This window comes from Meleagris gallopavo, chromosome 5, assembly GCF_000146605.3.
Source record: "Meleagris gallopavo isolate NT-WF06-2002-E0010 breed Aviagen turkey brand Nicholas breeding stock chromosome 5, Turkey_5.1, whole genome shotgun sequence".
Lineage (NCBI taxonomy): Eukaryota > Metazoa > Chordata > Aves > Galliformes > Phasianidae > Meleagris > Meleagris gallopavo.
This window is the reverse complement of record NC_015015.2, coordinates 26,457,580-26,469,884: the sequence shown is the minus strand read 5'-3', so window position 1 is coordinate 26,469,884 and position 12,305 is coordinate 26,457,580. Positions and strand designations below refer to the sequence as shown.

At 44.9% G+C, this 12,305-nt stretch overlaps 2 protein-coding genes and 1 long non-coding RNA gene across 4 annotated transcripts in view; 1 reads left to right on the top strand and 2 right to left on the bottom strand.

The window, feature by feature from the left end:
* MED6 (mediator complex subunit 6) overlaps window positions 1–1,278 on the bottom strand; it is a 27,913-nt gene extending 26,635 nt beyond the window's left edge. The window contains exon 1 of the mRNA XM_031553633.1: window positions 1,090–1,278. Within this exon, the coding sequence (XP_031409493.1) occupies window positions 1,090–1,278 (189 nt within the window). The remainder of the gene's footprint in view (window positions 1–1,089) is intronic.
* The window catches only part of MAP3K9 (mitogen-activated protein kinase kinase kinase 9), a 102,625-nt gene continuing 90,537 nt past the window's right edge, over window positions 218–12,305 (bottom strand). Inside the window, exons 14-15 of one of the 2 annotated variants that reach the window (XR_004159910.1) lie at window positions 11,828–11,953; window positions 218–2,132 (exon numbers count right to left, since the gene is read on the bottom strand). The gene's annotated coding sequence lies outside the window, so the exon portion shown is untranslated. Of the gene's footprint in view, window positions 2,133–5,809; window positions 7,432–11,827; window positions 11,954–12,305 lie in introns of those variants that run through there. The other variant, XR_004159909.1, reaches the window with a different exon arrangement.
* On the top strand, window positions 2,132–3,680 carry LOC116216669. The gene is made up of 2 exons (XR_004159912.1): window positions 2,132–3,363; window positions 3,438–3,680. It is a non-coding gene; the product is annotated as an uncharacterized LOC116216669 (long non-coding RNA).

Below are 12,305 nucleotides of genomic sequence, written 5' to 3'. Positions count from 1 at the left end.
GTCCGGTCCCCGCCGCAGCGCGAAGCCGGTCCTGTAAGCGGCGGCACGGCGGGGAGCCTCCCTCACCGCGACCGAGGCAAAGCAGAGGAAGGCATCGGGTGCTGCTGCAGTAGCTCCGAATAGCGCTGGGTACCAAAGGCGTTTTCTGGCCCCTTAGCTATAAAAGTTGAAGGCAAATATAGCGCTGGCTTTTCGCTAGGCGCCAGTCGCAGCTGCGGCCAGCAGACGTGGGCTCATCCCTCCCATCTGCTCGGGAGAGGTGCTGCGGGAAGATGGAGGGGAGGGCCGGGGATCGGCGCACTTTGAGGTCTGGTTCGGAAGTCCCCACTGAGGAGCTGCACCCGTTTCTGCTCCCGGGAAACACATGGATGCTTTCTTTCCAAGCCCGAAAGCATCCCTAAAACAAAAACTTGTGTCTACATACATAGAGGGTAGGGAAGGTTTGTAGCCTCAGTGAGGTGCGCAAAATGACAAAACTGATAAAGCTCTGCTGTTTTCAGAAGGATGAAGGGTCACTCACTACCCTTTATATCCTTGGGGAAAAAATGGTGAAAATCAGGACACTGGTGTGTCAGCTGTCACCGCCGCCTGGTTCCTGGCTTTCTAGACACTTGGCAAGCTTTGGTTCCTGTTGTCCAGGGCTAAAAAAAGAGGCAGAATAAAGCAAACCGGGTTTGAAGCATCAAGCCAGAGCCTTCTCCTGTCTAATCCATGCCGATCTGTTATGCTCAGTGTGCCTTTTGGGATGTAGCGGAGGGGCACAATTTAGCCCCCATTTATCACATTTCCAGATATTCCTCCTTCAAAAGCCTGTTGAAATCGCGAGGAGGGAGAGGCAGGTGAGATTCCAGAGTGATAGCATAATTGCACAGCTGTAATTTTGCCTCTCATAGAATTTCTGTTCGCCGGTTTATTAAAACCCATTGTATGTGGCAAGGCTTGTTGAGATGAGTGGAGTTAGTTATACAGAGCCCATCCTACTATGAACAATTCCGCACGGAGTGTTTGTGGGTTTGCAGATGTACTCCCAGGAACACCTCTGCCTGCTGCCGAGGCACAGCGGGGACACGGCAGAAGGGCTGGGCTTACCCCAGCGGCACTTCGCTGCACGCACAAGTTCTGCTCGCTGGAGGTTTGCACAGTGCCTGCAGGGTCCTTCTGCAGGATGGTCGTTGTCCATTTATTTGCTGTTTCTGGTTTCTGCGGGGAATTTTTTTCAATGCTGATTGTATTTGATTCTGTCAGTGGTAGCATTCTGACGTGAGAAACCTGCTCCATCTTTAGCCTAGATTTGAACAGATTTCACCTAAATTTAATTGGTGTGAACACAAGAAGAGATGACAACAGTTAACCCTAGAGATGCAGGCAGTGTTTTCCCTGGGGTAACATGGCAGCAGGTCAGGGTGCCCTTTTGCCCACAGCACTGTTTGTTTTTGGTAGATGGACAGCAGAGAGCGGAGAGCAGAGAGCGAGAATTTGTCCTGGAGACGCCGAGCAGGGTGTGCTGCGCTGCCTGAAGGAAGTGCCCCTGTTGGAGAGGGGAGCGTGCAGCTGAACAAACTGCGGTGCTGCTCCTCCCAGCACAGCCCCTGAGCTCCCGCTTAGCAGGGGGATCTGTGAATTAGCGTCTGAAGGGAAGGAGAGGGGTGGGAGGGAGCTCCTCCAGAACTGTCATAACAGTTAGTACACCTTCCTAATAGAAACCTCACGAGGTGCAGCAGTGGGGCTGTATTCTGTAAGGGAGTGGTGCAGCAGCAGCCAGCGGATCTGCTACACAGTGAGCTCCAGCACCACTGCCTGCTGTTGGAGCAGCAGTTGAGGTTATTGGATGCGGGGAAGAGAGGAGACGCAGGGCGTTCTGCTTCTGAGCACTGACTGGGTGCCTCGAGCTGTTTTTAAAATAAATAAATCTGCATTGCATAGTGCAGAGAGGATAACAGCCATACATGTTAATTCTAGAGAAGACAGTTTTTCACTTAGCTCTGATTTGTACTTGATAGCATTAGCAGCTGTCATCTGAACGTCCTTATTATCGAGTTTCTTCAGCACCTCCGCTTGCTCTCCAAGCTCAGCAGTTAGGAAGCCCACTTTGGTTTTGCACTGTTGTTTTCACGCGGCCAGCACACATTCACCTGTCAGAGATGTTTTGCATGGTAAATATAGATGTGCACACCTAATTGCTTGCTTAGAGTCATACAGAAGAGCACATTAGCCACGGTTATAATGCACTTAGCCAAGTAAGCGGGTGAGAAATACACACCCTGAGGGGATTTGGGAGAATTGGATGGGTGAAGGTTGTGCCCACAAAGAGTACAATTGGGTTGGTTTGTATTTTATGTGGGCCAACAGTGAACTGTTGTCAGTGCATTTATTGCTTTGCAGAATGTAAAGTCACAGATTCACATAGAGCACCTTCAACAGGCAGTTCTCATACTGCAGTGCAGGGCAGCTCATTCTTGCCTTTAATCAGAGCCCCAAAATATTTGGTGTATTTTCTTAAGTTTCTGCTTGCGAAGCTATGTGTCACCCCCAAACCTAAACTGTTCAAGCCCCATCACACAGGATTCCAGAACCTTCTGGTCTGTAAATTCCTGTGATTTCTGTAAATTGCTGGCCTAAGATTTTCACTGCTGGCCATCGGTAGTACTGCTCACATTTTCTTCACAAAACTATGAGCTGGGCCACATGGCTAGCCCCAGGAGTTTCGCCTGAAAGAGACTCACCCCTCATTTGCACAACCCAGCTGAGAGCCCTTCGTTTTGCCCTATGTCCGTCTGATAAATGTTACTGGGCACAAGGGCAGCAGCGTGGTCAGGGCTCCCAGAAATCACTGCTGTAGGAAAAGAAAAATCCTACCAGCAGTGCACAGCCTCGCAGAATGAATGCAGAGCTGTGAGGCAAACAGTCATTTCTTTATGACTCACTGACGGTCTCTGACCTTGAGGAAGTCACTTGACCTCTTTTTGCTTCTCTCAGCCCATTTGAAAAATAAAGAACAGGGACCACGATCCAGTCCTGGTGGTGCATTCAACCGAGTTTTCCCAAGTCAGTGGTTTGTATTCTTTGAAAATAAAGATGAATGTAGGAACAATGCCTGCAGAAAAACAAGCTGGCCAAATACCGCTCGTGTCCCAGTCTCCTTTCCACTCATATAACATCTCGTGCGTAGTTGAAGCTAAAATGTCTTTTGAACCACAAGTAGGTAGAGAGCATCTACCTGCTACAAATGCAACCACTGTCTCCATTAAATGCAACAATAATTTATTCCAGTGTTACAGCCCGAAGGTTTCAGAAGATCTGCCCAAAAGGATCTCTGCAGAGAGGTGTAAGTCCCAGTCCTTCCAAAGCAGCAAAATGCACAAAGTAAGCATAGTTTTAAGCTTTGTCGCGAGGGAACATTGCAGTGTGATAAGCAAACCTTTGTTGGTTTTCCCAAGCATGCAGAAATACTGGAGCTAATCTTGGCAGGAAAAGCAGAATCAGAGACAGAATGAAGGACGAGGAGTGATACTGGGAGATGTGAATGTTCCATTCCGCCTCTCTGTGCTGACCAGTTGTATTAGCTTCATCAAACTTTCTTTGAACCTCAGTGTATACATCTGCATTGATGACCTCCTGGGAGTGCTGGAAGGCTTTGTTATTTACATGAATGTCAATTAAATGTAATGTGTTCATCTCCATTGAAGTACGCTTATTTTAGTACAGGAGTCCTGTCAAGAGGGCACACGTACCTGCAGAGTATTACAAAGCATAGCCATCCAGGTTGGGTCTCAGCCTGGACAGCAGGTACAGCCTTCAGAGAGTAGTCTCTGAGACAAGGGGCCTTAATCCAAGTGAAAATACAACTGTGTATGAGAAAAGATGCTAAAACTTGTCCACGCTGACCACCCACTAAGACTCCTCAAAAGGAACCTCTGCTAAAATCCCACCCCAGTATATAGCAGCTAACAAGTACAGACTCTACCAGGACACATTGCTGTGGGTTTTAAAGCAGCCTTGGATTGTTGCTGGATGTGAAGTTTTTTTACATGCTGCATCAACAAAAAACAAAACCAACACCACCAACAACAAAAAAACCCCAACCACTTGGTAAGGATGCCATGCAGTGGGAAAAAGAGAGAGCAGCAAATGTGAGCAGGATGTGGTTGCATTTTCACTGAGGTGGGAGTTTCCTGACACTTTTAGTTTAGATGCATCTGCCCAACCAGAACGATGGGAACGTCTGTTGTACAGACCCGGCACAGTCCTTGTTCCACATAAGTGCAGTCAAAACAGAAAATGAATACAAGTGACTGTGAGGCATTTTAGTGATAGGCCCAAACCCTAACATGTATTTAAATAAGCGAGATTTGAAGCCACTGCCATGAATTAGTCTGTACAAATCCTCTGTATTTACCTATTCCCTTTTATTTTGGAGAACAAAATTCTCCCTGCTCAGGGAAGAGTTTTGTATTCATTGAGAGAGTGGGATGGGAAATACTCTCAAATTTGAATATGTCTGACAGCACTTCTCTTGCTGAGGCAGGAGACGCATTTTTTTCTCTATGTCACTCTTCTTCCCAAGCCTTTTCAAAACTTGAGGCTGTGGTGGTGGCAGGTGTTTTTGCAGCCGCTTCTACCAGATGCCCAGTTGCCTTGTCCCAGCTGATCTCATCACATGATTGCTTGAAGCAAGGTGTTGTTAAAGTACAGAGCCCTATGCTAGACTGCCCTGAGGAGTTGCAGTTCTGGTGAGCTGAGGTGGGTCCAAGGCTAACTGTGGCTCACCAGAGGAAGTGAAGCAGGAGGCATCAAAGAACCACAGAGCTTTTTCGGGAACACAGAGCAGTGATTAATTTTTTTTACCTAAGGATTACAGATTGTTCTCCTCCTTGAGGTGTGTGTTGGTATGCTTTCTGTGAAGTCTGTAGTAGCACCTCCTCCCAGTTTTACTCCATCCTCTTCTGAAATGCTGTCCTGGAGTTTCCTCCTGGAAGAGTCCCACGGTGAGTTGCAGTGAGTCACAGCCTCTTCCTCCTCCCCACATTTCTATCAGTGATACTCTGGAGATGGTTCACGTGGTTCAACAAAGCCTCATGTGAAAACCAAAGCTGGTTCCCAACCTATTGCTAGATACATCCATGAGCTCCACGGTTACCTTCTTTTCTGGGAGCTGGGCCACCTTTCCATGGTTCAGCAGGTGGAGCATCCTTCTTTTTCTCCTGTTCAGTTGAGCTAAGACCCAGAAATTTCTAACCCAACTTCAGACTTGCTTCTCCAATCGTTCTTCTAGAAATGCCTATCATTTCAGCAGCACATCCCCATCAGTGTTCTGTGAGTAGAATGACTGATGCTCCAAGTATGGAGGGTCATCAGAAGATTTCATATTAGGATTTTAGGATGAGCTCTAACACCCAATAAAAGAGACTGCTTTAAGGAAAGAAATAGCAAAAGAAAAGGGTATAAATAAAATTGGAGGTCTAAGTGTTGCCAGGTCCCACTTTCTTCCTGACACTGTGCCATCGTACAGAAAATAGCATGCAAAAGAGCGTGAAACTGAGGAAACAAAATTTAAGAAAGAGGAACTACATAACAAGGTTTTGAGAAAATTTACTGGCTATTTATTTTTTTCTATGTTCTCTTACTTTGCAGGTGAGAAATTGTGATATAGAAGAAATGTATCTATATATTATAGAATATATCTGTTTATTAATCTTGATTTCAGCTTACTCCAGTAACCATACCAGTGACTGAAACTGAGGGTTAAAAATGTTTTGAAGAAGAGACAATATTAACTATCATTAATTAAGAAGTTGTTACCAACAGCTGCTCTGGAATCTGTTTCCTTTTGTTCATTTCTGCACTGCATCTTGGATGGAAAACAGTAAACATAAGACATTGATAGATGAATGCAGGTAAATCTTGTGGTGGCTTGGAGCATTTCTATTCCTTTTTTCTTTAACAAAGACAGTAGAGTCAGTGCAGTTTCTGGAAGCTTCACTGGAATTGCTGGAGGTAGCGTCAGCTGGGGCAAGCTCACATGAGGTGGGGAGGAGGGAGGAAGGCATATGGCTGGCCCTGCTCCTGTACATCCGCCCAGGCGGCTGTGCTGTGCTTGGCAGCTCTGGAAGGTGGGGTTGGAGCAGAGAGGTCCCACCTCAGCATAACCATTCTGAGATTAGGACCATGCTGGAAATAATCCTGAGACAATTCATGAAGTGAATTAGGCACAGTCACGTTTTCTCTCTACAGTAACCCATGGCAGAAGGGACAGCTGGGAGCGATGATTTTATCTGTCATAGCTTGATGTGCCAGAGCTCATCTGTTATTATCCATAGGCAACAGCTAATGTCATGATCTTTACTTCAAAATCCACTCTATTCTCCTCACTCTGAAATTCTTGACACACCATCACCCTGAGGCTTATAGACTGGATAGCACCATCTGCTTCTCCCTGGCTGTATCCCGTGTTCCCAGTTCTCCCATCATGTTTCTCAGCTCAGGAGTTGGGGCTGCTGACGCAGTCAGTGCCCTTCCCACTTGTGTCCTTCTGCTCGCCCTCCTGGTTACAACACACACTTTTTGACCCCACAGGCAAAGTTGTGTCCCTTTCCAGGCCCTGTCCCCATTTTGCCAGTGAGGCTCTCTTGTCCTTTGTGTTCACAGGCTCTGCCCCACAGCATCTTGATGCCCTTGATTCCTGAAAGCTGATTTTACCTGTGGTATATTAGTTCAGGCCAGACCTTTTCTCCTTTCCTGGTGCTCTTTAAATCCCATCTCTGCTGTGAGACCTTCTCCAGTACATCCATTTTTGACAGGTAAATGCTTAGCCTTACTAAAGCAAGTACTTTTCTCACTGCTGCTCTGCATTCTCTTTCTTACTTTCACAGGAGCACTGTCTGTTGCGTTTCCTTGCTGCCAGTCTAGGGGGCTGTCATGAAGATCGTTCTGCATCAACGGCAGCAGCACCTCCTTTCATATCGGAGTGGCAGCAGCAAAACTCTGCTAATCTAGCCGTCGATCTAGTTTCCTAGGAGCTGCTGGAAAGGAGTAGCTGGGCCAACCAGCGAAGAGCCACCAAACTAGTTTTCATCAGATTTTGATTCTGAAGCTCCTGTAATGCCCTGATTACAACTGTCAGTCTTCATGCCCCTGGTGTTACGCTGATCTGGCCGCATCAGGGTCTAAATGGCTCATTTCCTACTTGAGGAAACTCAAGTGAGGTATCTAACTTGCCCGAAGTCATTTTGCTCTGTAAAGCAAGAGGGATGAAGGCCCACTTGGTAGAACCTTATCACACAGTGGTGGAGATTTACTACCTGCCTCATATATATCTGTAAGGCTCAGCTTGACATGCATAGACTTAGCTCAGCTCAGCTTGATACATTTATCTTAGGTCCAGCTTGAAAGACTTTGCTTTCGACTCCAGGCAGCAGAACTGTTTGCTGTTACCTGAAGCAGATGGAGAGGAGAGCAGAAAGTAAGTGCTAGTATATCCTTGTTCTGCACAGTCCCCAGTGCGGTGTGTGGGAGAAGAAATTTACTCCTGAAAGCAAATTCAAGGCAGAGGAGGTGTCTGGACTTGAAAATTTATGTTAGACCCTTAGCACTTCCTTTGCCTATTCCTGGGCTGGCGTGACTAACCAACTTCTACCTCCAGTGTGCTGTGCTATCCCTACAGTCACCATCTAAAACCCACTAATTCACCCTGACAGGAAAAGCATCTTCATGATATACAGAACAATCTTTCAGCCAACTGCAGAGAAGAAGCTGTGAAAATTAGCATTCCTCCCCCTGCTCCTGCTCCCAGAGAGGGAGTGGACAGGAAGACCTATGTTTCTTCCATTCTTTTAGGTAATAGGTGAGCTCCTTGCAAAAGCTGTAGCCTCTCCCAAACGTGAACTACTTGGGGAGGCCATCAGTTAATCTTGCAAAAGCAGAGCTGTGAGAAAAGGAGTCTGTTACTGTAGGATAATTGTCATAAGTCAGCACTAGCTATACCTATTGCTCTGCCACAGCACCTTTTTTTTTTTCTTTTTGGTCTCTTATTTCCAGATGAATAAAAGATCCTCCATCCCACGTCTCTAGCGATGATTCTTTCATCAAACAGCACGGTGCAGAGTTAAGCCTCAACTTCTTCTTCAGTCACCATATTTTTTTAATGCTAGCATAATTCAAATCCCAGATTACTGGTCTCTTAAATGATTTGCAGTGATTAATTGCTCAAGACGCAGTAGCGCATTCATGTTGCAAAGAAACCAGAGCAGCATAAGATCCTCACCTATACTGGAAGCACAAAGAAAATACACTCACTTTCCTTTATATGATCTCTGTCTATTGTGTTGGGGCTCAGACTGTGGCAGATCAGGATTTTTGCTCATGGGGTGGAGGGTAAATTAAATTAATAGATGAATACAAAATAAATTTTTAAACTCAAGGCTGATTAACTTTAAGCACGGTGCCAGAAGGTATCGTGGAGTTAAAGAACCGAATAACGTTAGAAAAGAAGGCTTAGCCACAGAACTAATCAGAACATGCGATGCTATATTAGATAGACTAAAAACTGTAAAGCAAATATTACATTTTCATGCTTGATAACCACTGCTAACTGGTTTGGATTTATGAATAAACTCCTGAGATTTTCATTTCCCTTTCTATGTCCGTGTCACATAAATGACTCAGTCATCCTGTGACCAGCGAGCATATTCACATCCTTTTCCTCTTTAGCTGTTTCTACCTCACGAGCTCACAAATTTAAGCAGAAATTCTTGCCTTAAGTCCAAAGAGCATGATTTTAAGTTTTGTATTACTGATCTCCATCCCAAATAAACTTAACATCCACCAGGTCACGTAGGTCTTTTTATATGACATCATCATCCTTTTTACAATACCTTCTGACTTCACAGTGTCAGTAGTTCTACAAAAGCACAAAGGCTCAATTATTAAATGAATTCCTGAGGCATTCCACTCACATCAACTTGGTTAGCCATCATATAGTTCTCAGTATATCCTCATATCTCCTAGCAAAATCAAAAGGGTACACAGTCAGGACAGAGAAGTGGATTACTGGCCTGGCTTAGTACAGTGATTCCTGAGTTGCTGGTGTCTGAAAACAAGCCCCTTACTTGGGGTAGAAGTTCCCCTGCATACACTGATCAGACACAGTCTACCTCATTCTTCCACTGCCAGCAGTGCACTGCTCAGACATGGATTATGAAAAGTTTGGGAACAATGTGGGATCTTTATCTGAAGCACTTTGCTACAACTTATATTAAAGAGCAGACGTTTGATTAGAACACCAGCCAGTGCTCCTGCACAATTCAAACCCTGGCTTTCTCAAGCAAATAATGCACTGAATCATCACTCTAGTTTATTCGTTTTCAGCCTGATTTCCAAAGGAAATGAGTCATAAGCAAGCATATTTGCTGTGGTTGGCCTCAGTAACTTTCCAACCTGTCACCTACCTGGCTTTGATGGAGTGGCAGTTATCTCAAATGCAGTACGTTTACATACAGTATAAACAGAGGGCAAGGATGAGATGAGGACACTAGAGGCCCAACCACACAGAAAGGTGAAGCTTAACCTCAGCTTGCATTGGCAGGCAGAGTCCAGTCAGGTGGCACAGACCTGACAGAGCCAGCTGTGCTCACAAACCACTTTTCTTTGTACATTTGTTCAGTGCAATTTTAAAGTTTTCAGAGCTTTGATTTTTACCTCTCGCTCTTCACTTGGTTAGAAAACAGTTGACTTGGACATCGTCTGCCTCTGATTGTGTCTGTTCTTGTTCTCTCCATCCCTCCCACAGAGGCCATAAACACTGCTTTCTGTTTCAGAACCTCATTAAAATGCAAAGGCTTTGGGCTACACAGGTGATTGGGTTATTATTTTAATGAAGGAAATGTTCCTCCCCCTTCAATCTCTCCTTCTTGCCAGTAAGTTTTCTCAGCTAGGGAGAGCTCAGGAGGGATAAAATTAAAAATAAAAAATAAAGAATTTCAGTCTCTATTAATTGTATGAAGGCTGCTCCAAAAGTAATGCCTCCTATTTTATTATGTTGGCTTATGATGTCAGAAGTGGATGTTGGTGGTATGGTAGTAGAGGTTGAACCCTCCCTCCAGTATTCCATGACATGTTGCTGCTGTGTGGCAGATGGTTAGCAGAGGGGCAGTCTGACAACATAGCAACTGACATGGAAGTGCGGATGAAGAAAAGGTGTGTCATTGAGTTCTTCCATGTGGAAAAAATGGCACCCACTGCATTCATTGATGCGTCCTGAACTTTTATGGAGACCAAACAGTGAATGTGAGCACTGATGCATTTCAGAAGTGGCGACAGCAAAAGATAAGACACATTCCGGATGGCCATTCACAGCTGTCACACCATGAAATATAGTGTCTCAATCAGCTCATCTACATGAATTGGCAGATTATGGTTAGGGAACTGTGTACAGAGCTGAATATCTGCTTCACTGCATTGGAAATGATGCTGACAGCATTGGAATATCTCAAGGGTTGCACCAGGTGGGTCCCACAAATGGGAACAGAAGCATTTTCCTAGCCATGATGCCATCATACCAGCTATCAAAGAGTGGGTCACTTCAGTGATGGAGATTTTTATGAACACAGCATGCAGGTTCTTGTCCTTCAGTGGCAAAAATTCATAGGTAACAGTAGTGACTACACTGAAAAATAGTGTTTCATAGCTAAGAATTTACTTTATCAAAAAGTGCTATTGTGCTCTCTGTATTTGTTGTAGTTTCCATGGAAATAAATAGGAGGCATTACTTCCAGAGTGGCCTGCATAAGTGGTCTGAAGACAAAAAGGTAAAGGCCTCAGACAGCCTACTTCCCACCCCTTCCTTAGCAGATTCTGCAATTGTCTGTTTCTCCATGCCCTGGGAGGTAAGGTGAGCTGTGGCTCAGCACTGCAGGTCACAGCACACAGGTGTTGTGCAACCACATCTCCCAGCCCTGCTATGGCACAAGATAGAGCATTAGTTCTCAACCCAAATTAATTGTGCCACAGTAAGCTGAGCCTGAGGCAGCTGTGGCATGTGCAATTGTCAGCAACCTCATTTGAGAGCCTTCAAGCTGCACCAGCTGCATTTCACACCCCCGCTGTCAGCTGTTTATTCAGCAAACCACACCTAGGAATGGAGGCTTTGCCCTGCAGCAGAGAAGGCATCTCAAGATCTATCAGTTCCTCCCTAGATTCTCCCTACTTAAAGAAATACCCTCCTTGCCTCAATGGGGTTGACAAAAGCTCTTTCTACTAAGTTCTTAATTTCATTACGTAGTAGTTCTTATAGTTTACTCTTTAACAGTTGTAAAACATTTGATTGCACATGTTAGAGCCGGACAGCTGTTGAACTGCAGGCACTCATCAGATGGTTGTCACTGTCTGATATTGCTGATATCTGATAAAATCGCGTGTACTTTTCCCTTGTGAAAACAACCCAAGAGACCAGATTCCTTCAGTGGGTGGCCTCCAACAGAAGGCCAGAAGAGGAAAGGATATAAAGACCACACAGCAGTGAGAGAGTAAAGCAATGCAAGGTGAAATACGTGGAAAAACAAACAAGGAAGGAGTGGTGAAATAAAAAGCAACTCGAACAGCAGAACAGAAGGTCAAACATATCTAAAGTCATGTTGACTGGACTAGACTGGACTAGATGAGTCCTGATTCTAAAAGATACAGACAGGTCAAGGATTACTAGATAAATATAAAGTCAGAATGAAGGGAACCTCCAGGGAATTTAGCCTGGCAGATCAACAATAACAGCCTTAGCAAAAACAAACAAGGGATTCCCATCTCTCCTCATGTGGCTGCAGGAGGAAGAAGTACTTACGGAGATTATAGAATAATGTGATCCAGGTGTTAAAAGCTGACTGAAGCTCTTGTCTAGGCATCAAAAGCTGATTGAAGTTCTTGTCCCACCAATAGCTTTCTAGAATCTTGCTCCTTCATCTCTTGGCTGGGAAAATCAAAGGCAAGGAGATTAGAAGATGCAGTATGAAGACAATCTCTGTTTTGGTTGAATAAAGATTTGCTGACTCACAACTGGGCATAGATTTTGGCTTCAGAAAATACTCCTTGTTTGCTTGACATCTAGGTTTTAACTACTACCAGGTAGGAATTCTCAGGAAATCAGTGGTGTTAATTTGAAGGACTGGTAACTACAGGAACAGGTAGGTCAAAATACTCTTTTCAAAACAGAAGCTATGAGGATCAGATGAAAAGTTGTCAGAAATTCTTTGCTTCCCAAAGGCTTGGCCCTTTGGAGGAAAACTTCTGTATTGTACCACTGAATCTGTGACAAAACAAAA